This window comes from Aotus nancymaae, unplaced genomic scaffold (assembly GCF_030222135.1).
Source record: "Aotus nancymaae isolate 86718 unplaced genomic scaffold, 86718_ANA_hifiasm-v0.15.2.pri h1tg000010l, whole genome shotgun sequence".
In the NCBI taxonomy this organism is placed as follows: domain Eukaryota; kingdom Metazoa; phylum Chordata; class Mammalia; order Primates; family Aotidae; genus Aotus; species Aotus nancymaae.
The window spans coordinates 55,218,132-55,244,404 of NW_026988421.1; the positions used below are offsets into that span (position 1 = coordinate 55,218,132).

Genomic DNA, 26,273 nt, shown 5'->3' on the forward strand with positions numbered 1-26,273 from the left:
ATGCTGAAAGAATAAACTGTATTTCTGACCCTTGTGTTTTCTAATCATGCCCAATGTGTAGGTCAGAGGTACAGCAATTCTCCTGAGACTACATACTTCTTGCAGAAACTTAGAAAGTACTGTGTTTAAATAAACTATATGGAGTGGCCCATTTGAAATCAGGTCCAATTATCAAGCACCTCTAGAACTGCTGCCTCGTTCTTTACAATTACGTGCTTTCCCCTCTTCTGTCTCTAACTTAGGGCAAGGAACCATTTGGCTTAATCCACTAGAGAAACACCCATGTGTATAACCACATACCACATCTCCCATTTATGGTATAAACCCATTTCCAGAAGACTTATGTAAAAGGTCTCTTATTTCCTCCATTGTGCAAAAGAGAGATTTTTCCTATGAACTGTGTAAAATATTCAGAGCTTTTACAAGTCAGAATGAATGACAGAATTGTTATAATGCTGATAAATTTTTATTTGGTATACTTGCTTCTAGTCATCTATTTACTTTCAATTTATTACATAGAATAAACTAAATACAGTCGATTTCTATTTTTATTTTATGCCTTTAATTCCAGATAATGGAACAGTTCAGAGTATGGATCACCATACCACTGTGAACAACTTAGATAATACTATAGTAAAGAATCAGACATTTAAAAGCAAATCTCAATTATGTGACACAAAATAGGCACTTAGAGCTTTTTTGCAATAAAAGAATAAATAAGTACAAAGACATTAAGGCCACATTCATATGGAGAGTTTTCGATGTTATAATTTTTGCTTCTAGACGAGGCCACACATGACTGCAGCTATCTGTACAACAGCTGTAGTATTTGTACAATAAATTTTTATTGTACAAATACAATAATTTTATTATGCAAATACAATAACTGTATTGTTCAAATACTATGTAGTATTTTTCAAATACTACGTACAAACACTATGTAGTATTTGTACAACAGCTGTAGTATTTGTACAATAAATAAAACTTCATCCTTCAATTCCATATATGTAATTTACTGACAATATATAAAATGTAAGTTTGAGATCAAGACACTTAGTCAACAAAAAATACCTAACTCAATGGATAATTCTTCATTTATAATAAGAACCTTAGTTCTCTATTAGCAAATCCACAAATAGCTGCTCTAACAGAAAACTGGGGAGGAAGAAAATAAGAGCAAAAATACATGCCAAACATTAATCTCTGATATGCCAACCCCTTGAAAAAATATTTTTTTGGAGATACGGAAATTACTGTGATCATAAACCACTGGTTTTGTGTATCACAGAATTTATATATTTAAATATAGTGGCAATTTCAGATCATAAAATTAAACATAAAAATTAGATAAAACGTAAGATAAAAGTAAATAAAACAAACATTAGTGGAAGAAAAGCAGTAGACTTTTAATTCAGAAACAGGTAGCAGATAGGAAGACATTCTGAAATAGCAGGTACAACAAAATCTATATCTCACTTTATAATGTACTAAGAAACACACTATTATACATGTATATATGTATAAAATATATAATTATACATGTATAATGGTGTATGTAATCATATTACATAGTTGAGGTGTAAGCCTAACTCATTCTTTTTGATTGACCGTGACTGATGACAATTCTACTAAACATTAGAAGGAAAATGGACATATTTAATCCATGAAGTAGATGATTCACTCATACTTAGAAGTTCCGTGACTTATGAAAACTCCCAACTTAAAGAACTTTCCTATGCTCAGGAGGCTGAGGCAAGAGGACTGCCTGAGCCCAATAGGTTGCTGTGCACTATGGCTGCACCTGTGAATAGCCACTGCACTCCAGCCTGGGCAATATAGGGAGATTCTGTCTCTAAAAAATATTTAAGAAAAAAAACTTTTCTAGGTAACCTAGAACAAAAGCAAGTCAACTCTGCCCACAATTAAATATGGCATCTAATGTTGACTTAATATTACTTTGGAATTGGTGAACAAATGGGTCATAAAATAGTCTCTCTAAAGCTACATGCTAATTACCAAGCAGGCAGGATTTGACTAAACATTACAACCTGGCGGGGGGTGGGGGGAAGGCACTCATTCTGGCCCTTGTCTTAGAACTCTTACTTGTGAATATGTATATTCATCTCAAGATGAAAAGAGAATGTGTATTTCACTAAGACTTAATTTTATAAATATAACTTCACAAGAGTTTTCCTAGGTGTTAAAACCTGGAAAGTTTTAATAATAGACAGGAATCTGTTATTAATTTAAGTTTTCTCAAGTATTTGAACACCCAACACCAAAGGAAATGTCATATAAGACAGAAGAGAAATAATTAAACTGCTCACACTAAGCCTATTATGAATTCGTTGGGGCAGTGAGAGAATAAGGGGAACACAAAAGAAAAAGCAACACTGTATATAATCCAATATTCAAGTAAATGGCAGGTTTCCTTCGATGTTAATCCCCCTCTCTGTCTTCTGACTATGCTTGCATTTCAGTCTGTCAGTCTCTGGCTCTAGTTGAGTTTGTCCTTTGTTCTTTCACTTTCTGACTGTCCTTTTCTATGATTCCATCCTCCTGTTTTCCTCTCCTTCACTTTGCCTCTGGTTTCCACACAGGCATGTGGGAAAACCTCATTCAGTTAAAAGGCACAAATGAGAGCCTTCAAGCATCCAAGTGCTTGTGAAAGTACTTCTTGAGTGTCCACATTGTCACAGATATTTCATATATTGTATGTGGATGAACACACGGATATAGTGAAACTAAGTGCTTTCTGCATTGTGCAACGTACCTAAAAAGAAATAAGCAAACTGAGAAAAACTACTACTAGAGTAAAATTATATAGAAACACTTTATAGTGAATATTACTGTTAAGTATCCCTTATTTTTTCCAGCTGTAGCCACAAAGGAAATATAATCAGTTTTGAAGCTATTACTTAATATGGCAATTCTTTAACATCGAAATAAAAACACAAAACCACAAGCCACCCCTTATATTTAACTTTTACCCATTGTTAAGGACTATTTGAATGAGAAGCATTAAATAGATGGTAGTTTCCGTAAGCTTCCAATTTTTGTCACCAGATGATATAAAAGTGAAATATAGGCCACATTCATATTACTCTGAAGTACAACTGACCCTCTGTAACTGTGGTTTCTAAACCCATGGGTTCAACCTACCATGGATCAAAATACTCAGGGAAAAAAAACATCCTACAAAGTTCCAAAAAAACCAAACTTTAATTTGCCATGTGCAGAGTACTATGCTCAATCATGCATGAATGAAGTGATGTGTAGGCACTGTGTTAGGCATTACAAGTAATCTAGAGATGATTTAAAGTATATGGGAGGATGTGTGTAGGCTACATGCAAATATAGTCATACATTGTTAGGCAATTTCCACATTGTGGGAACTTCATAGAATGTACTTACACAAACCTAGCATACAAACCTGTACGGTATGTTACTGTATACTGTAGATAATTGTAACACAGAGTATTTATGTATCTAAACATAGAAAAAGTATAGTAAAAATACAGTCTTATAATCTTATATGAGACCACTGTCATATATACATTCCATCTTTTTTTTTCGGGGGTGGGGTGGGGGGGAGACAGGGTCTTGCTCTGTTGCCCAGGCTGGAGTGCACTGGTGCAATCATGGCTAATTGCAGCCTCAACCACCCCAGCTTAAGTGATCCTCCCACCTCAGCTTCCCAAAGTAATGGGATTACAGGAGTGAGCCACTGTGCCCAGCTGTGCATTTTGTCACTGATCGAGAAGTAGTTATGTAGCATATGACTGTACTATGCTATTTTATATAAGGGAGGTGCACATCTGTAAATTTTGGTATCCATGGAAGGGTCCTGGAACCAATCCCTGACAGGTATACCTAGGGACAATTGTTAATTCTCTTCTAGAAATTTGCAATTATGTATATGTGAGTAGAATTTCTTTCCCAACTACATCTTGTAGGTAAATATCTTAGCTGATTATTACGAATCCACTTTTGGTGTGACAGCCATAACTGCATTTTGACAATTCTTAGAAATGGCCAAAATTACAAGTAACTACTAAATTACATATTAGGTTACACAAATTATCTGCAATGACTGTCACATAAAACATATATTTCTGCAAGTCTTTTAAAAATGGAGGAATACGTGTTCTCTCATTTCCTCTTAAAGGGTACTCACTTGTGAAATGTACAAATGAGATCAATAAGCATATACATAAAGCTAAGGCATGCAGTGAGGACAAAGGATGCATTTAAGCTCACTAATCTTTTTTTTTTTTTTTTTTGAGACAGAGTCTCGCTCCATCGCCAGACGCCAGACTGGAGTGCAGTGGCCCAATCTCAGCTCACTGCAACCTCCGCCTCCTGGGTTCAAGCAAGTCTCCTGCCTCAGCCTCCCAAGTAGCTGGGACTACAGGCGCGCACCACCACGCCCACCTAATTTTTGTATTTTTAGTAGAGACGGGGTTTCACCATGTTGGCCAGGATGGTCTCGATCCCTTGACCTAGTGATCTGCCTGCCTCGGCCTCCCAAAGTGCTGGGATTACAGGCGTGAGCCACTGGGCCCAGCCTAAATTCACTAATCTTTAAAGAAGTACACTAATACAGCTAAAACATTCAGCCCATTTTACCTGAGACAAAAGAAAGTAAATGACTTACTATTACTGTTGCTTTGCAACTTCAATTTACTTTTTTCTTTGGCACTCCTGCTGAGAACTCCATTGGGTTTCAAATCTTCTTCTATTTCACCTTTTCTCTTCTGCAAATCATTTTGCTTCTTTTTGTAAGTTGGCTTAGGTTGCCTTTTAGTCCTTTGCTCTGACTTGCTTTCACTTTCATCTGAGTCTCCACTTTCAGAGCCAGATTCATAAGTTCTTTTGGCTTTTCTCCTATTGACTTTATCATCTTTTATATATTTATCAACTATGATCTTACTATCTACACTATTTTGTATATCACTAGATGTAGAGGCTATTAAGTTGACAGAACATGGCTTAATAATTTCTGATACAGAATTCCCTGAATTTTCCATTTTATTAGTATTTTTATCTTCTTCTGAATGTCTGGTGAGCCAGGCCTTTTTCAGTTTAGTATGGTAGTTTGGTTGACTTGTCTGGGAAGCTTGCCCATTTCCTACAGAGTTTGCTTTGTTAATTGTACTACAGATTACAGTGCTATCCAGAGGAAGGGAGGCTGAAGATGTCTGATTTTTTACAGCATGAGATTCAGTCTCACTAACATTACTACTTTTATACTGAGCTGCAGCCAATGCTGCCTTGTGCTTTTTCAAATGGATAAAATCAGTTGTGCCTGAGAACCCAGAACTGGGTTGAACAACACTTCCTGTCTTACTACTGGCTAATATAACTGGAGCTGTGGTGCTGACCTTGCATTCTTGTGTTTGAGCCACTGGCTGACTGACATTTTTTGAAGATGTACATTCTGATGATGTAGAGGCCAAAATGGTATTTGATAAAGATGAAGTTACTTCTGAACCACCCCAGCTGGAAACACTGGTAGTAGCGGCAACAGATGTGATTACATCCGTTTTGGTATTACACATTGTATTTACAGCAGACGTGACTGAACTGGGAACACTGCCCTGTGAGACAGCCTGAAAGTTTTTTTCAGATTTTGTGTGAACACTGTCTGAATTCACATTTGGCAAAATGATTCTTCCAGTTTCTCCAGCTTCTGCTGGTTTGAGGCAATCTGTTTTACGTGCCCCAGCTGAAGATCTTTCACTAACTCGATCTTTAGAAGCTAACTGCATTGCTGGCATGCTATCAGTTTTTGTACTAGAAGATGGACGCACAATGACAGATGCCATAGCAGCCTGTAACTTTCCACTACTTTTCTCCACATGCCATTCGGTTTTCTCTTTGCTGAGGTTATTATTAGGTCTCCACATCTCTGTCAAACTCTGTTCTGAAGAACTCTTAAAATTTGCCTGAGAGTCTTTTGGCTCGGGTATTAGAGTTGGAGGCTTCTGTGATTCTTGAATTTTCCCACCAGCATTTACTGGCATCACTGGAGTTAAAGTTGGAGGGGAAAGGCTACTATAGCTGCCTTCCTTTCTTTCCAGGCTGTGATGGATTGGTGGGTGAAATACTGGTGCTCTATGTAATGCAGGCATACTGCGGAGTGTATTTGTAGAAGAAACTGTCAAATGGGTAGGACTCCTACAATCATTTCTGAAGGCTGTTACTGAGTGAGATGCAATCTGATGCGGAAGATGCTCTGGTATCTTGCCTACTAAACCTTCACTTTCTGGTTGGTGTTTAATCAAAGGTGGAGGCTTTGAAAGAGATGTTATAAATGAAGTCAGAGTTTGAGGATTAGCTGATGCCACTGCAAGGGCATTACTCTGTTTATCACTGTAAATATTTGAAACTTCTTTGGATGGGTATGATCTTGGTGGTTCATTGACCACACTATTAGACAATGTAGTGAAATAGTTACTTTGGGGTAAACTCTGAGGCACTGAGTGCTTCATTTTATAAAGATCTGATACTGAGCGTTCTACATCTGTATCTTGTTTCATGACATGGCTTTTAGGACTGGAAGATGATGCCACTCTGGAATAATTCTCTCTTTCACCCTCGAGTCCCTTGATTTTAGTTGTAAAGGGAGCAACATCAATACTTTCTTGAAGAATTCGACGGTGTTCCTCTTTGTATTTGTTTAATCTCTCTCCAGTCTCCTGGGGTGGCCTCTGTAATTGATTTAATACTGGATCCACAAAATGCCTATGTAAGTGACAATCTTTTCCAGTCTGTGACCGATTTAGATCCAGGTCATTTTTTGTTGATGTGGATGCAACAGACCGTAGTGGTTCCATAAAAGCTTTCCTTTCTAATTCTCTGTAAAGAAAATACACAAAGATTTCTGTAACCACTTTTTCTTGAAAAATAAAAAGATAGCTTCTATGCAGTATCATTCTATTATGAAAGTAAAAGACAACTTTGCATGTACTCTAATATTATAATACATTCGAAGAAATATCAAAACAGAACAAAGCCTAATTTTAAGATATGTGTTAACTTAAAATTAACTGTTTAAAATGTGAATTAAGAAAAATTATGAAAAACAAGGTATTCATAATTTTTAAGCATTAGTGAACTTACTCCTTATGATGATCTGCTAAAGTTTTTGTCAATGGTGGACTGGAATGGGCTGTAATTTTAAGTGGCCGATGAGGCTCTGCACTGGAAGGTCTGACAGGAATGTGACTAAGTAATCCAATACCATCTGCTGAGGTCACAGGGGTGGGCTGATGTAGCCAAGGACTGGGAGAATTCTATTAAAAAAAACAACAACAACCTAAACTTCAGTTACTAGAAAAAGCTAAACATTGTGTCACAGTAGAACTGGGTATGATCTTGGTGGTTTATTAGTTCATTCAAATAGCAGTTTATCTGGGAAACTTGTAACTTTTTCTAAATACATCTTATGAGAAATATTCAGATAAATAACATAATTATATAGATTTTTCCATATCCTATAGAGAAGTAATCAGTATTAGAGAATAATTTATTGTCATCTTACTAAAAACAGATCTTAAAATCAGTGCCTTTAACTTACTATAAATGCCATATACAGAACCTAGCTTATATGATTTCCTAAGATTCTAACAGCAAAAGAATATGTTGCTAATAGCAAAAAACAATTATTACTAAAATACATTTCACCATAAATAGAAATTATAATCAAATTCATTTGTCAGTTTTTGTCATAAAAAATAATTAACTTTTCCAATGTAAAACGCATTGACAATTGGCAGATAATTACATTTAAAAACCCAAAAGCACTCCTCATTTCACTCTAAGCTATAAACATGGTTGGACCATTAAACTTGGAGGTACAGAGGTCTAACAAAGATAATTTTATACATCAATATGCTGCCTGTCTCATAACTGAATATAAGGTGACAGCAACCTCTACACTGAGACATACAGTTATCTGATTACATGCTTATGGATTGTTTTTATACTGTGACTCACTGACATTCTTCCAGAACATGTTTTATGAGTTTGTTAACAGGATGACAGTCAAATAGCAGGAAAATACAACCTCTTTTGTATTTTGTATTTTCTCTAATTTATTCCCTAACAAGGGAATACATTTTACTTCTCAAACTAATGCAAAAGTAATGTATCACACAAAAAATATACTGCTGTGAAATTAAAATTATACACTATAGCCATAAACCCCACACAAGAGAAAAATACATAAATATACACATACAGATCAAATATGTGTCTCAAACAGCCTCAGTTCTACAGGATCCAGAAATCTTAAACAGCAATTACAGCAGTGACAGCAAAGTTTTGCTCTATAAAATACCATTCAAAATTATTTCTTAATAATAGTGTCTTATGCTTGTATTGTTTCTTCACTTTTGGTCACAATAGTAGAGGGTAAGAGATTTTCATTTTTTACTCAAAATGTTAAATTTACTCCTTTATGTTATGATTTTATATAACAAATAGAAATCTATACACTTGTTTTTAGGTGAACACATTTATGACCAGTTAATAAAATATTTTATTTACTTATAAACACAGAGGTTAGACAGTCACGGTCTAAGTCCATATACATGTGACACATACTGAGTAATGCTCCCTTCCAAGCCATTTTTAAATTACTTACATCTGTTTTCCAGAGTTTGGATGTTAAGGAAAAAGACACAAATCTGTTAGCCAGCTCTTGGCTCCCCTGTGTTCCTCTAGCTAGCCTATCTTTGTGCAGTTGCAGCTACATTAATGTCATGAGAGTGAAGGGTCAGAATAAAAACGTGAGTGCAATAATAAAAATAGAAACCTTGAATGAAAAATGTGAGCACACTTGAGCCACCAGGCCTGCTTTCTATTCTGGTAAAGAGGATAATATAGTGATTAGTGATTCTTCACTGAGTTTGACTATGTAATGTACAGGTTCTAGTATGATTCCCATCTACCAAAAGAACAATGGAACCCTCTAAAAGGGTAATGGGAAGCTTGTGATCAATGCAAGCACAATTCTGGAACTGAGATCTTGTCAACCTCAAATGTGGTGATGCTGGTGCAGAATAAACTGTGGGGATCATTGGTAAGACCTCATTTAAGGCCAAAGGTCATATGAAAGTGGAGCCAAAAGGAGTCCATATTGCAAAGGAGTAAACCACAGGAAACATTTTTCAAAATTGTTAGACATGTGTCTTGCATCATCAATCACTTGGTGCCACTTATCATCAAAGTTCATCCATCACATACATGGTTGGGCATGGTGGCTCATGCCTGTAATTCCAGCATTTTGGGAGGCCAAAGCGGGTGGACCACTTGAGGTCAGGAGTTCGAGACAAGCCTGGCCAACATGGTCAAACCCTGTCTGTACTAAAAACACAAAAAAACCAGCTGGGTGTGGTGGTACACACCAGTAGTCCCAGCTACTCGGGAGGCTGAGGCAGGAGAATCACTTGAACCCGGGAGGTGGAGGTTGTAGTGAACTGATATCACACCACTGTACTCCAGCCTGGGCAACAGAGCAAGACTTCATCTCAAAAAAGAAACAAAAAAAAAAGTTCATCCATCACAACATGGTAATGATAGACTCACGGCCACAGTCTACCCAAAACATAATGGTTCCTCTGACAAACTTTTGGCATGATGAACACCATGCTTTTACCTATTGGCATTGCTAATGTTATATGTAAAAAATATCCCTGAGTAAAAGAGAAAGTCACTAGAATTGTCTTCTAAATCACTACCCCCAACTGTGATCTCACTTAACTTCAGAAAGCCTGAGAAGATTATATTAAAGTGCTAAAAAACACCCATGTGAGGCGGAGGTTGCAGAGAGCTGAGATCATGCCAATGCACTCCAGCCTGCGCAACAGAACAAGACACTTTCTCAAAAAAAAAACAACACCAATGTTCACTGTAGCATTATTCACCACAGCCAAGAAGTGAAAGCAAGTGTCCACTGAAAGATGAATGGATAAAGAAAATAGGGCACATACATACAGTGGAATATTATACAGCCTTAAATAAGAAGAAAATCCTGTCACATGTTGCAACATGGATGAACCTCAGGAATATTGTACTAAGTTACATAAGCCAGTAACAAAAGGATAGATATTCTATGATTCTACTCTGAGAAAGTATCAAAGTCATGAAAACCACAGAAACAGAAGAAAAGTGGTTGCCAAGGGCTAGTGGGGAAGGGGAATTAGTGTTTAATATCTATAGTTTCAGTTTTACCAAATGAAAAAGTTCTAGAGACCTGCTGCACAACGTGAACATACTTAACACTACTGAACTGTACACTTAAAAATGATTAAAATGGTACATTTAATGTTATGTATGTGTGTATGTTTTAACCACAAAAACAAACAAGATGTTAAAAAGAGATTCTGGGAGATACCTGAAGAGCATCCTAGGAAGTACAAAGGATAAGGTTGTCTCCTGGGAGTTCAAAAGTGATATCCATTTTTCCATTTTTTTTTCTTTTTCTGAGACAGAGTCTCGCCCCGTCACCCAGGCTGGAGTGCAATGGTGCAGTCTTGGCTCACTGCAACCTCCACTTCCCAGATTCATGCATTTCTCCTGCCTCAGCCTCCCAAGTAGCCGGGACTACAGGCACATGCCACCACGCCTGGTTAATTTCTTGTACCTTTAATAGAGATGGGGTTTCGCCATGGCTGGTCTCTAACTCCTGACCTCGTGATCTGCCTGCCTCGGCCTCCCAAAGTGCTGGGATTACAGGCGTGAGAGCCACTGCACCCGGCCCCATTTTTCCATTTTTTATATTGGGGCTGGTATTCCACTCAACGACCATTTTTTGTATAAAAATGAATTTGCTATAGAAACCACATAGCTCATGAAGGAGTAAGAGCCTTATACCACTACCTTTAGGAATACTGTGTTAGGCAGACAAAATCTCAGCTGCAGCTTTACCCCCAAATACTGGGAATCTGCAACCTTGAGCACCCTTAAGGGAACAAGGGAGTTAAAGAGTCAAACATTGTACTATGCCATTAATATACGAATATAGATCTGGAGATATAACAATTTGTTTTTAAGAATAATCTGGCTGGGTGCAGTGGCTCACGCCTGTAATCCCAGCATTTTGGAGGCCAAGGTGGAACATCTGAGGTCGGGAGTTTGGGACCAGCCTGACCAATGTGCAGAAACCCCATCTCTACTTAAAAACAACAACAACAACAACAACAAAACAGTATTACTAGCCAGATCATCTAGTCAAACTCCATTTGACTAGATGGTGCATGCCTGTAATTCCAGCTACTCTGGAGGCTGAGGCAAGGAGAATTGCTTGAACTTGGGAGGTGGAGGTTGCGGTGAGTTGAGATCACGCCACTGCCCTCCAGCCTGGGCAACAAGAGCAAAACTCCAACTCAACATAAAGAATAATTTGTAATATATACCAAAAACCTTACAATTTTATATAAATTTTAGAAATTTCACTTCTGGGAATTTGGCTGAGCAAATAACTATGAAAATATACCAAAAATTTAAATCTAAAATAAATACCACAATTCAAAAAATTTTACTTCTTTAAACTAACACTTTTTCTTCTTTTTTTGAGACAGAGTTTCGCTCTTATTGCCCAAGCTGGAGTGCAATAGCACAAGCTCAGCTCACTGCAACCTCTGCCTCCCAGGTTCAAGCAATTCTCCTGCCTCAGCCTCCCAAGTTGCTGGGATTACAGGTATGTGCTACCACACCCAGCTAGTTTTTTGTATTTTTAGTAGAAACGGTGTTTCACGATATTAGCCAAGCTGATCTTGAAATCTTGACCTCAGGTGCTGGGATTACAGGCGTGAGCCACCATTCCCAGCCTAAACTAACTATACAAATAAATAGGCTCTTCTGAGGTTTCGGCTACCCCTCTGAGGTTACAAAGCATATGGAAAAACAACTGTTTGAAAAATTCTAACATATTTTATAATAGGAAATGACCTAAAAAATAGATGGAATATTGAAAAAGCACTTGTACATGCTCATTAATAAATATATATTGATATGTGGCAAACCACAGTATAACTTACCCTCCTTAATGAAGCCTCAGCATTGACTGCATTTTCTGGATGAACCCACTTAGAAGAAGGCAAACCAAGTCCTGAGTATGTATGTGTTCCATTTGGATACTGCCAAATAATTGGATAAAGTCCAAGCTGATTATATGAAGCAGAAGGATGAGCTTGTCCAAGAAGATGAGGTGACTGGTGCTGTAACAACTGTTGTTGTTGCTGGTGTGCTAGTGCTAAGTGGCTCAAGCTGCTGGCATGAGCACTCTCTAGTCGTGGGTGGCCACCAAGTAAGGAGGCAGTAGGCACTCCAGGTAACACAGTGGGAAGTAAATGAGGGTGATGAACAGCATGGTGTGGACCACTAGTCAGAGGGTGAGTGTTAATGGTAGGTAATGGAGTTTGACTAGATGATCCGGCTAGTAAGTGGGGTGCAGGAGTTAAGGCAGGATGATGGGTACCTGGATTTAAACAGGTTCTATGAGATGAGGAGTGAAGAGGAAAAGGATGCTGGCTTAGGAAAGGTGAAATATGATTAGCTCCTGTTTCTGACCCAATAAGTGCAGGATCTCTGTAAACTGTAAAATGCTCATTTTTATCAATGATAAGAGGACTCTTTGTAGTTTCTAACGTACTGCTTCGAGTAGGAATTGGATGAAAACTGCATCTTGATAGTTCATGTTCTATCTTATTTGCCAGTCTTCTTTCACCAGTAGCTTGGTTGTTCATATAAGTGGCCTTAGACTTTACAGAATCAGGAGAATGAGTTATTTTGGGTTTAACAACTTCAGGTGAGGGACTGGATTTTATCTTGTGAGCATCTACTGAAGTATTAAGTTTAGATTTTATAGTCTCTGGAGGTGGACTTCGCTTATGCAGCTTATCTTCCATGACAGAAACTGCACTTAAAGGAGAAATATAAGAGACATACTTCTCTTTTTCCATGTTCAAGTTATCATTTCCTGAAGAAGCATTTATAACACTTGATTGGGTTAAATCCACTTTAACTACATCACTGACCCAGCTCTGATCAGAATCTTGTTTTGTTATTTCCAAGAATTTTGCATTTGCAATAGAGTGTTTTGAATCACTAACATTAGGATCCATTTTCTGAAGTGTCTGAAGGCCAAAGGTACTTGAGTTTTCCTGAGCCACCTTTTCTAAATTAGTGTCATTTGTAATATCAATAATACATTTTGGTGTGGGTGGTCTGGATACAAACTTCTCCTTTGGTAGTAATTCCACTGTACGTGTTTTTTCCATATTGCATTCCTGAGGAAGTAAATTATTAGGATTATGATCAGAAGGTGTGGACTGTTCTGATGAATGGATAATCATATCTTCTTGAAGCTGAGTGTCAACAGGCTTCTGCTTCTCTGCTTCTTCATGTTTTTTATCTTCCTGTATTTGATCCCAGGGAGGCTGGTTATCTTTTAGGACCTCTTCTCCTGACTTCTCATTATTATGGGGTTTTCCTTCTTCTCCATTTATTTTTGAAGTATTTTTATTTTTCAATTCATTCTCTGGCTTCTGTTCTGAGGAATTATCTATTACTTTCTTATTTGAATTTTCTGAGTCACTGCTCTCAGAAAAGTCTGAAACATTGTCAGTTCGAAGTCTTTTCATATTTAGTTTCTTTTCATCTTCCTCAGGTTTCCTTCTTTTATTCATCAAGTGTTTGTTTTTACCTTTAGGATTTTCTGTAGGATTAAAAAAAGAACAGTCTTATTTTTCATACTAAATAAGCATATTTTAAAATGTATTTTTGTTTTATTCATTCCCTTAAAAAAAAAACAAGTGGGTCCTACCTCCTCGTGATATGTAATCATATTTTTCCTCCTTCATCTTCTCTTCATCTGGTATACTGCTATCTGAGCCCTTCCTCTTATTTGGACGGATACTTCTTTGTTGCTGTTGCTGGTGCGTATTCTGTTTTGGTACAGCAGCTTGTGAGTTCATTGCTGGTCTGGGACTATTTGCTTGGGCACGTGTGTAATGACTCTAAAAGTAACCAATTAACAGTAATTGTTTACTACCTGGTTTCTACTAGCCTAAGGAAAAATATTTTACAGAAATTCATCCCTAATAACATACATACGTGAACAGCGTTGACGTTTTGATTGGCACGAGACCTGCGCCGTGATGTAATGCCAATATTTTCACCTTTTAACAAAGAGTGAACAACATCATCTAGAAAGGTCATTTGAACCATAGAAGGATCGACATTCTGTGGTTCTAGTACCTAATCCACAATACAAAACAAAAACAAAAATTAAATTGAATGAGCTTATCAAATATTTGGTATAATTTTTTTTACTCAGTAGAAATGTTTAGAAATCAGCTTGGTATCCCTAATTAATAAGATTGTTATAATAATTTACTGTAATCACTTAAGACAAAATTACCTTTTTAACCTTCTGAAACTCACTAACCAAGAATTAAAAAGCAAATATATACACTGCAAGATGCATCTTGAAAAACAAGGATAAGAATTAATCAAGAATACAGATGCCAACAGACAATATTACTACAAAACAAAGACATAGATGCCAAGATATGAAATGTATTTTAAAAACAGAAAGTAATTTTAAAAAAGCAGTTGTAAAATAAAAATCGGAGGTAGACTTTAAGGAGAAGAAAAAGACAAAAACTGTGCAAGTGAATAATTTTTCAAATGTGATTAAAGAAAACTATTTTAACAATCCAAGGCACTTTTGTACTTTTTTGAGAGGTAAAAGTTTGTCACTGTTTTTACTGAAAAAAATCAAACGCAATTAAATAATAATACTTATTTAGCATTTTAACTACATTTTAATCAAAGTATTTGAATTATTTATAAAGGAACTCTAGAGACATCCTCCATAATTCAATCAGACAGGAAGGTATAAATATCTATTTTTTTCTATATAAACAGCAGCTTTAAAAGTGAACATTTTTTGCATTAAGTAAAAAAGAAAAAAATATGAAATCTCAAGGCTTTCAGACTGGTAGTTAAAACTCCATAGGAAAGCCAGGCCCAGTGGCTCATGCCTGCATTCTGGAGGCTGAGGAGGGTGAGTCACGAGGTCAGGAGTTTAAGACCAGCCTCGCCAAGATGGTGAAACCCTATCTCTACTAAAAATACAAATATTCACAGGACGTGGTGGCGGGTGCCTGTAATCCCAGCTACTTGGGAAGTGGAGGTTGCAGTAAGCCGAGACAGTGCCACTGCACTCCAGCCTGTCGACAGAGCAAGACTACATAAAAAAAACTCCATATGAAACTTGTAATACTTAAGATTAACCATAAAACTTAATTGAGCATACCAACACTGACATCTGATGTGAGAAGAACTGTAATGTGTATTTAAGGTTTCACTGATGAAAATAAACCATTTGGGAAGTATTTTTAATACTGTAGGGACAGAAAAGTTAAAACCCTGAGAAAGAAAATTACAGCTCATCTAAGGATTTAAAAAAGACTAATTGGCTGGGCGCGGTGGCTCACGCCTGTAATCCCAGCACTTTGGGAGGCCGAGGCAGGTGGATCACGAGGTCAAGAGATCGAGACCATCCTGGTCAACATGGTGAAACCCCGTCTCTACTAAAAATACAAAAAATTAGCTGGGCATGGTGGCGCATGCCTGTAATCCCAGCTACTCAGGAGGCTGAGGCAGGAGAATTGCCTGAACCCAGGAGGCGGAGGTTGCGGTGAGCCGAGATCGCGCCATCGCACTCCAGCCTGGGTAACAAGAGCGAAACTCCGTCTCCAAAAAAAAAAAAGACTAATCAATTAAAAGAGTCTGACGCCTCTATTTTAGGAACTGATTTTATCAGTGTTGAAATAAATTTAGCATCATTGTCTCCCTATGACCTGAAATGACCTCTATGTAATATCAGATACATTTAAACTTACTAGAATTACATGACTAAAAACCCTAGAGATCAAACTTATTCAGTATCAAACTGTTGATTTATTTTGGGAGACATGGACTATCTGAACTTTTTAAATCTCTACAAAAATATTCGTTGAACTATTTACCTGATCATTCATAACGATCATGGTGCGGGTGAAGAGATCATGATGAGTAATTATGCCAGTAAACCACTGGGTGGCAGAGTCTTGTCTATATACTCTCACTCTGTATCCATTTAAGGAATAAGGACCTTTAAAGAAACACAAGAAATAGAAATATCTTAAATGGAGACATTTTCATTTAATAACTGCCTTTTAGAAGAAACATGAAGTGTATAATAATTAATATATCCAACTGTCAGTTTTCAAACAAAAGTTTTAGAAGTAAATAAATATCCTTTCAAATGAATCATTCTGAAGTTACTGTATATACTGCACTAGACTTACATACTTCCTCATTCAATAGAAATAAAATACTTCAAGAGGGAATGAAGGTTTTTAGGATCATGAGTTAATAAGAGAACAGTTCAAAATGCAAAGTTACAGTGGTGTAGAATGTAGTAAGGTTACAAAGCTACTTAGTTACCACTGCAGTAGATGACTACATGGTTGAAATAGAAAAGTTAACTTGCAACTTGATGTTTGAGTCTTCTAGTTGTCAAAACTTTACCATAAACAACTACAAACTACAAATTTTGATTTGTCTGTAACAGCTAGGGAAAGCTGCTAAAAGTCTTTAAAAAAGAGATTGGCTACGAAAACAGACTAACAGAAAAAATACATAAATAAAAAAGATACTGGCTAAGTGAATTTATACACATAGCACTAAAAATTTTTAAAGAAATATGGTACCCTTTTGTGTTAAACTCACTTTTTTCTTCTTTTTTTGAGACGGAGTTTCACTCTTATTGCCCAGGCTGGAGTGCAATGGTGTGATCTTGGCTCACCACAACCTCCACCTCCCAGGTCAAATGATTCTCCTGCCTCAGCGTCCTGAGTAGCTGGGATTACAGGCATGTGCCACCACGCCCAGCTAATTCTTTTTTTGTATTTTTAGTAGAGACAAGGTTTCACCATGTTGGCCAGGATGGTCGTGAACTCCTGATCTTGGGATCCATCCACCTGCCTCAGCCTTCCAAAGTGCTGGGATTACAGGCATGAGCCACCACGTCTGGCTAAACTCACTTTTTCAAAGAATATTCTTGTATAGAGATCCATTATAAAATAAGGTAAAAAGTATTAAAGATTTAATCTGCAGATATTTCTATATGCCTAAAACAAGTCACTTGGCTGGGCGCAGGGGCTCACACCTATAATCCCAGCACTTTGGGAGGCGAGGCGGGCGGATCATGAGGTTAGGAGATTGAGACCATCCTGGCCAACATGGCGAAACCCCATCTCTACTAAAATACAAAAAATTTGCTGGGCATGGTGGTGCGTGCCTGTAGTCCCAGCTACTCGGGAGGCTGAGGCAGGGGAATTGCTAGCACCGGAGAGGCGGAGACTGCAGTGAGCTGAGATCACACCACTGCACTCCCACCTAGCAACAGACCAAGACTCTGTCTCAAAAAAAAAAAGGCACTCTACAGAAGAGGATACTGTGATAAAAATAATCTTTAATTCACAGGTATTAAAATAGTATCAAATACTTTAAAGTTTAACAAAGAACTGTAAGGTAAAAAACTGCTGTACCTTAATAATTTACAAAGAAAGTGCTTTCAAAATTTTCAAGTGCTTATTTAATTCTCTCTCTTAAGTATTGTTAGCCCTTTTATAAAAATTGAAAAAGTGAGAGGTTGACTTCAAATTACGCAAAATTTTAAGTCAAAGATCTGGGACTGAATTTATTTTTCTGATGTTCTTTCTTCTAGAGTTATAACAGATTCAACAATTAATACTTTGCCATTTTAAATATATATGTATATATAAATCAATGAACTGTAGAAAGTATTCCATATGACCTGTAAATTAAATATATTCATCTAGAGAAAAGTCAAGATGTTGACTGGCTATAATTTAAGGGAGGTTGGGGGGTAAACATTATTTTGTAGCCATATCAATTGTGTAAACTCTAGTCTTTTTCAACTGTGGAAGAATAAGACTCCATATTATTTTTTCTAAATAATATAGAACATGCTTATAGAGTAACTCCAAATATGATCAATTTTCAATTCCCATTAACAAACAGTTTACACTGGTTTGTTCTCACTACTTAACATAGTTTATAGAGTCAGCCACACACAATTCTGCATAGGATGAATAGGGACTATACTGCCCCTTAATCTTTTCTCCTCTAAGGATACAATGCAGAAACAAAATATTTTTTAAAAACTCACCTGGTTTCTTCAACAAATAAATTGCAAGGAAAAGGAACAAAAAGAGCAACAATGGGGATGTACCAAATAATCACAATGTATGGACCTTTTCTGAATCCCTTAATTTTTAAAAATAAATAAAACCTGTTAAAATCTTTGACATTTATGAGACAAACGAAAACCTGAACTACCAAGTATTTTTAATTTAAAAACTTTTTTTTTTTTTTTTTCAGAATAATGTTCCAGCATTGTTTTGTTTTAAAAAATGGATAGAATAGGGTGATGTCTGAAATTTGATAGAAGGGGGTAATGGATGGCGCAGGATCAGCCACGACTAGATAGTTGTTGGGGCTGGGAGATAGGTGAATGCAAATTCACTGAAATATTCTATTTTTGTGTGTGTTTGAAATTCTCCATAGAAAAGTTTAAAGAATATTTAGCCTAGGAAGAATTAAATATGTAGATGATCCACTACCGTACATACTGATATAAAGCAAACAGCTTTGAGATTATCTGTTGATGCTTAATGGCATGGAAATTGAAGGTTGAGATAAATATGGGAATTTAACCAAAAAAATCCATTCACAAAAACATTTGACAACATATCAACAATTCATGCCATATTGCCTCACTTTGCATTCAATTTCACAAAAGGCTTGTATTTACAATATGTGATTTTACTGTCAGAAATGGAAATTGCTAAAAATTATCAAACCCCTGGTTTGAAGGTCACATGTTGTAACATACTAAACATAGAAAACAGGAAGTAAGAGTAGTAAATTTCTGAAACAGGTGCACTGAAATAGGTCACTTTTATCAGACACGAAGAACATTCTTCAAAGGAAATCAGTTGCGGCTATGGGCAACCCTCTACTGCAAACAATGCTTTCTTCTTCAGGAAAGACACACCTAAAGCATTCCATAGTATGCAGTTTTCTGTCAACAAAACACCCATGTGGCTATAATTACATGACAGGCATTTAGCTCAAATAAGTTATAAACCCATGAAATTATCGACCTTCTATCAAAATTATTATGACTCTGTTATTATTTTCCTGGATGTATATAACTCAAAATATTGGACTGAGCCTTCTATTTATATTGAGTACAATTGAACAACCAAAGACAAATATGGTAAGTTGCCTAGATCCAAAAAAATTTAATGCATAACTTCAAAATAATTACCTTGCATAAAAATCTCCTGAACCTTTTGTTCCTTTACCCAGACTTTCACTTCCTCGTGAAGTTGCGGGTTGTCCCTGAGAACTGGGTTTAGGCTGTCTATGTCGTCCTAGAATTATAGATTAAAAGAAAGGTCCATGTTACGCTCTCCTACTATTAATGTTACCAACTTTCCCTCCTGTATGTTCTAAGGACTGAAGAAAATTCCTCTGATCTAAATGTATGCAAAAACACAAATTCCTAAATTATAGTTCATTGGCAACTGTGTAACAAAAGAGGGTAAGAAATTAATCTGTGATAAGATTTGACCCCTGACAACAATGTCCTAAAGTCAAAGTCTGAAATTAATGTGTTTTCTAACTTTTAAAGTATAGCCTTCTTCAAGTCATCTTTTTAAGGAATCACTATTAGAAGCAATATACAAATCAAATAACATCAGGTCATTTAAGGGTGATGACAAAAGAACTGCAGTGAACATTTTAATGACAATGATATATACACAGATGACTTACTGGCCTTCCTGTAATAACTAACCACTAGAGTTTGAAACTACTTTTATTCTGTCCTGATTTAAATGTCATCAAATTCAGTTCTACTCAGAGTCATCTGACCAGTAACTTCACTGCTAAAAATTTTATTTTTTGAAACTAGTGCCAAAACATCCAGACAATTAAAATTACATTATTAATGGTATTACCCTCATTATCACGGTGGATCTAGACATAGAAACAACTGATTCTCTCTCATTGGAGATGTGAATCACACAGTTACAGGATTTCCCACAATTTGCTGGTCTCCCACTGGACTCTCACATTCTGTTCTCTCAGTCTCTCCCTCTCTCTCTCTCTCAAAGTACCTCTGCTGCTCCTGCACTTGAGATTAGCTGCAGGAACACTAGAGTAGCTGGAAAGAACAAAGCAGCACTGTCAAATGGCAGCTATTTTAAAAGTGGACAGGCAGATCATGGAAACCAGTAAATAGAAAGGAGCTAAATGAAGGGAACTGTATCTGACAAATAATAACATTTTGTCAAGTTTGAAAAGCAAAAAGGTGGCTGAAGTATTAAAAATAAAAATAAAAATAAAAATAAAAAACCATAATCAAGTATGTCACACTTCACTCTTCTCCAATGTCTATCTGGGTAAAGTGTTTCCTTCTCATACTGCTTTTAAGGCACTACTCTGAATTTTTAGAATATAAATTTTTAAAAGAATATTGTGGTAAATATTCTATCTCATATGCATTTACACATAGTGAAAACCAACAGACCAAAATAAGGGCCTTTAAATTTATTAACTATGTTCCTTGGAAAATATACAAATAAAAGTATTGCTTTATAGCAGAAGAAAATACTAGAATGAAAAAATGTCATACCAATAAGTAGGCAAAATCTGTCATTTGGGAGAAAAAAATGGGCATTAACATGTCTGTCTTTACTTCGCAAAGAAACTTTCTGGCAATCTTTCTCTGCCCCCTCCACCCCCCAGTAATATATCGCACACTTAATCTCATGTTTTTAAGAATTTTTTAAAAATCATAAGAAGTCCTATCAGATTCTAACCCTCTTACTGAACACCAGCTGACAGTCTAGTCTATAACAAATAGAACATAGGAAACTCTTTTTTTTAAACGGAGTTTTGGTCTTGTTGCCCAGGCTGGACTGCAATGGCATGATCTCAGCTCACTGCAACCTCCCTCTCTTAGGTTCAACCAATTCTCCTGTCTCAGCCTCCCGAGTAGCTGGGATTATAGGCGCATACCACCACGACCAGCTAATTTTTGTATTTTTATGGGTCAGGCTGGTCTCAAACTCCTCACCTCAGGTGATCTGCCTGGCTTGGCCTCCCAAAGTGCTAGGATTACAGACATGAGTCACCACGCTTGGCCCATAGAAAACTGTTTTATAAGGAACACCATTACTATTTTCAGATATCTCTGACAGCATGTTCCTTTAAAATTTCCATCCATACCCACCCATATACTTTTCCCATAATATAGGGAGTTATAAACTGTTTTTTTTTTTGAGACGCAGTCTCACACTCGCCCAGCCCAGAGTGTACTGGCATGATCTTGGCTCACTGCAACCTTCGCCTCCCAGGTTCAAGCGATTCTCTTGCCTCAGCCTCCCGAGTAGCTGGAATTACAGGTGCACACCACCACACCCAGCTAATTTTTGTATTTTTAGTAGAGACAGGGTTTCACCATGTTGACTAGGCTGGTCTCAAACTCCTCAACTCAAGCAATCTGCCCGCATGAGCCAGTGCACCCAGCTATAAACTGTTTTAAAGAAGCATTGCCAACACCTTGCAGACAAGTACAGTTTATAAAACCAGTTGCCTAAGCTGAAATTTTGTAACTTATAACAAATGAGATATAATATTTATTTATATTTTATTTATTTAATAGGTTTAAATAATAGGCTATAAAAACCAGTTGCCTATCTTGAAATTTTACAACTTATAACTACTAGGATATCTAATCTAGTTCTTCGACATTTATTTTTAAATATTTTTTCAACAGGTTAAAATAATGGGCTGTGTTTCCAAGATCATTAAACAATATACAAATATTTTCCCAACAATAAACCATTAATTTTCTAGTGGAAATAGTACACCATTAAAAACTGTTAATTTGAGTCCCTTTACTGACATGACGCTATATAAGTTCAAATTCTGGTCTCTCAATCTCCTCATCTATAAAGCAAAGTTACTAGTATTTGCCTTTTTTTCTATCTTAATAAATGTTTTAATAAGAATTTTTCTTATGTACAAAAATTAGCTTTGTTAAAACATCTAATTCTGAAATTAACCCAATGTACTGCCTGATTTATGACAGGCATTGTTGTTGCTGAAGTCCTTCCTCCCTGTCCTCTACATATAGTACTTTGTAAGTTACAGGCATTTCTGTTACATCATCATTCCCATTTTAAAGAGAACTGTTAGCTAGGTGTGGTGGCTCACGCCTGTAATCCCAGCACTTTGGGAGGCTAAGGTGGGCAATTCACCTGAGGTCAGGAGTTTGAGACCAGCCTGACCAACATGGAGAAACCCTGTCTCTATTAAAAATACAAAATTAGCCGGGTGTGGCTGTGGGCTCCAGGCGTTTGGTCTCTCGCTCTCTTAAGAATGGGAGAGGGGACCATGGCGGGTGCGCTCGTAAAGTAAATGCCGGACCCAAAAAGTTTTTGTAGAAAAGTGATTTATTTAGGTACAGAAAGAGAAAAAGGAGAAGAGAAAGCCTCCACGAAGAGTGTGTGGTAGGGGACTCCAGAGGGAAAATACGCCTGGATGAGGGAGACAGGGACTTTTAACCTGGGAGGAATTCCCACCTTCTCCAAGCCCCCTGACCAATGAAAAGAGTGCTTTTAAACTTCTACTGGAGTGATTGACTTTTGATCTTTTCCCGTGCCGGTGAAAATTAAAACAGACTGTTAAGCCTCCTGGACAGAGGAGAGGGGAGGGGGGCATTGGGAAGTTCTTGCCCTTGAATCTACGCCCCCTTGTGGACCCGGAAAGAAAACACATTCCGTCATGGTGGCACATGCCTGTAATCTCAGTTACTCAGGAGGCTGAGGCAGAAGAATCTCTTGAACCCAGGAGGCAGAGGTTGTGGTGAGCAGAGACTGCGCCACTGCACTCCAGACTGGGCATTTGAATAACCTCCAGCAAATGACAAATGAAAAAAATCGGTTCACTAAGATCTGCTTTATTAGTAACATAAAGAACACATATAAAGTTTAAAAACAACTTAAATGAGGTTTGAGACTATACTGTTCACTTGTGTGTTGTTCCTACTTTTGCAAAGACATTAGTGGGACACTTCAATGTACTGATAAACAAAAATAGCTAACATAAGGCTGGGCACAGTGGCTCACACCTGTAATCCAGCAGTTTGTTTGGGAGGCCAAGGCAGGTGGAACCTGAGGGCTCAAGACCAGCCTGGCCAACATGGGGAAACCTCATCTCTACTACTACTAGAAGTACAAAAATTAGCCGGGCGGAGTGGTACACGCTGAGGCAGGAGAATCGCTTGAACCCAGAAGGTGGAGGATGCAGTGAGTAGAGATAGCGCCACTGCACTCCAGCCTGGGCAACAAGAGTGAGACTCCATTTCAAAAATAAATAAATAAGCCGGGCGCGGTGGCTCAAGCCTGTAATCCCAGCACTTTGGGAGGCCGAGGCGGGTGGATCCCAAGGTCAAGAGATCGAGACCATCCTGGTCAACATGGTGAAACCCCGTCTCTACTAAAACACAAAAAATTAGCTGGGCACGGTGGCGCGTGCCTGTAATCCCAGCTACTCAGGAGGCTGAGACAGGAGAATTGCCTGAACCCAGGAGGCGGAGGTTGCGGTGAGCCGAGATCGCGCCATTGCACTCCAGCCTGGGTAACAAGAGCGAAACTCTGTCTCAAAAAAAAAAAATAAATAAATAAATAAATAATAATAATAATAATAATAATAATAATAATAAAAGCTAAGGTAATTGTCCATTTACTATGGCAGACACTGTGCTGGGTGCTTTCCAAACAGTATTAATTTTTCTAACAACTTTGTGAGCTGAAATACATTGTATGCTCAGAGAGGCCATAGTTACTAACAGGAAGTGATAGAGCTGGTATCTGAATCTAGTTCTGTGACTCCAGAGCTCATGTTCTTCTCCACCCCGCACACACACACATTCAGGCTCTCTCATTAGCACAATCAAAAAAAATGAAAGTTTATTATCTTTGCCTTTTAAAATTTGACACATTTCTTTATATGTAAGGGGTAAAAGGCAACATTACCTTGAGTGAGGCTGACTCAAGAGCAAAGAACTGAAAGACCATGGGTGGAAGATACCTTTCTATAAATTTCTAACACTGGTTATGTGACACTTGATATGTAGAAATAGTCAAATACTCACCAAAGAAAGGAGACTTAGGGTGGCAAACTTAATGCAATCTTATAATCAGAAATTGTAAGAGAAGAAACATCACTTTGGTAATATACCTTAGTCATGATCTACAAATATCCAAATGCTGTTTGTTTTAGGTTAACACTGTGCTGAATGACTATATGGATGATCAAAATACAGGTATTTTTTCATGTGTACAGAAGGGGATAATGAGGCTGGGTTTGGTGGCTCACATCTATAACCCCACCACTTCAGGAGGCCAAGGTGGGAGGATTCCTTGAGTCCAGGAGTTCAAGACCAGCCTGGGCAACATGGTGAGGCGCCATTGCTACAAAAAATTTAAATATCAGCCAGGCATGGTGGGGTGCACCTGTAGTCCCAACTACTTGGAAGGCTGAGATGGGATGATCACTTGAGACCAAGAATTTAAGGCAGCAGTGAGCTATAATCATGCCACTGTACGTCAGCACTTTGGGAGGCCAAGGTGGGTGGATCACCTCAGTTCAAGAGTTTGAGAGCAGCATAATCAACATAGTAAAACCCCATCTCTACTAAAAAATACAAAAAAATTAGTCGGGTGTGGTGGCACACGCCTGTAATCCTAGCTACTTGTGAGGCTGAGGCAGGAGAATCCCTTGTAATTTCTGGGAGCGGAAATTGCAGTGAGCCCAGATTGCACCACTGCACTCCAGCCTGGGTGACAGAGTGAGACTCAAAGAAAGGATTAAAATCAGGCTGGAATGTGTATTTTGACAGTATGACTACTGTACTAATGTAATTTTAAGTGATTATGTACTTAAAAAAATTAAAAAAAATTTTTTTTTTAGAGACAGGGTTTCTCCATGTTGGTTAGGCTGTTCTCAAACTCCAGACCTCAGGTGATCCACCTGCCTCGGCCTCCCAAAGTGCTGGGATTACAGGTGTGAGCCACCGCGCCCAGCCTGATTATGCCTGATTATGTACTTTCTACTTAATTTCAAAGAAAAAAAAAATAACCATCTAGGTAGTATAAAATATAAGCTCAGAACACTAAAATATTCAGATATGCCTGGCTAGGTTTAACAACACCAGTATTATGAAAGTGTTAAAAATAAATATAACTCATTTCCTAAGATAATAACGTAGAGTGCTCCTTGCCAGTTCAAGAAATATATTATTTATGTCACAGGTAGTCTCATTTGACTGACAAAAAGCTAACAAAGGGTGGTTACTTTCTAACTGACGGAGAGGATTGGCTTAATAATGTAACAGATTTGCTCTAAAGTCTCAACTGATGTCCAGAGTAGCACTTTCATTTTAAGATGTGAGAAATATCACAAAACGGGAGCAGTTTCTCCTCCTTTGGACCATTTCTGATAGATAATGACTGAATTCTCACTTTCAAATTGTTACCGATATGTAACTTATTAATTAAATGATTTTCCCCTCTGCTATAAAACCCTTGACCTTTGTGGTGACATCCAATGTGCTTTCTTAAATTCCATTACATAAATTCCCCCATAAAAACCATCTTTGATGGTTTTATAAGAGTTATCATGAAAGCAATTATTTTGTATGCTGAACATCACATGAAGTGATTGAACACATTTTGCCATACCAGTTTCACCAGACTCATAAATTCATGGTTTAGCAAAACTACAAATAATTGCTTGTTCTTTGATCTCTGAGATGGCTGGCCAACAGTTTTAAAACATGAATGTTAAGTCCACAAGAGTGACATTAATTTTTAACATACCACGTCTTGCATAACTTATAAAACAATCCATTTTGTTAATAAGGATTTGCTGGGACAGGAAATCTATAAAGTTTGAAAGTTGCTACAGGGGTGCTCAAAAAGCTGTCTATACCACTTGGAGTTTAACTAAATGAAGGTATCACTGAAGGCTTCCATGTATTTTCATGATGAATAGTAAGGGCTGGCAAACATGCTTTTGTAAATGGCCAGAAAGTAAATATATTAGTT

At 37.4% G+C, this 26,273-nt stretch overlaps 1 protein-coding gene across 7 annotated transcripts in view; it reads right to left on the reverse strand.

Moving 5' to 3' along the window:
- Positions 1-26,273, reverse strand: part of JMJD1C (jumonji domain containing 1C) — a 349,752-nt gene that overhangs the window by 36,102 nt on the left and 287,377 nt on the right. For 3 of the 7 annotated variants that reach the window (XM_021675775.2, XM_064374169.1, XM_021675774.2), the window contains 7 exons: positions 19,421-19,526; positions 16,047-16,171; positions 14,125-14,268; positions 13,835-14,027; positions 12,048-13,726; positions 7,126-7,298; positions 4,658-6,861 (listed from right to left, as the gene is read on the reverse strand). In XM_021675775.2, the coding sequence (XP_021531450.2) occupies positions 4,658-6,861; positions 7,126-7,298; positions 12,048-13,726; positions 13,835-14,027; positions 14,125-14,268; positions 16,047-16,171; positions 19,421-19,427 (4,525 nt within the window). In that variant the 5' untranslated portion in view covers positions 19,428-19,526. Of the gene's footprint in view, positions 1-4,657; positions 6,862-7,125; positions 7,299-12,047; positions 13,727-13,834; positions 14,028-14,120; positions 14,269-16,046; positions 16,172-19,420; positions 19,527-26,273 lie in introns of all 7 variants that reach the window. The other 4 variants (XM_021675777.2, XM_064374170.1, XM_021675776.2 and 1 more) reach the window with 2 other exon arrangements.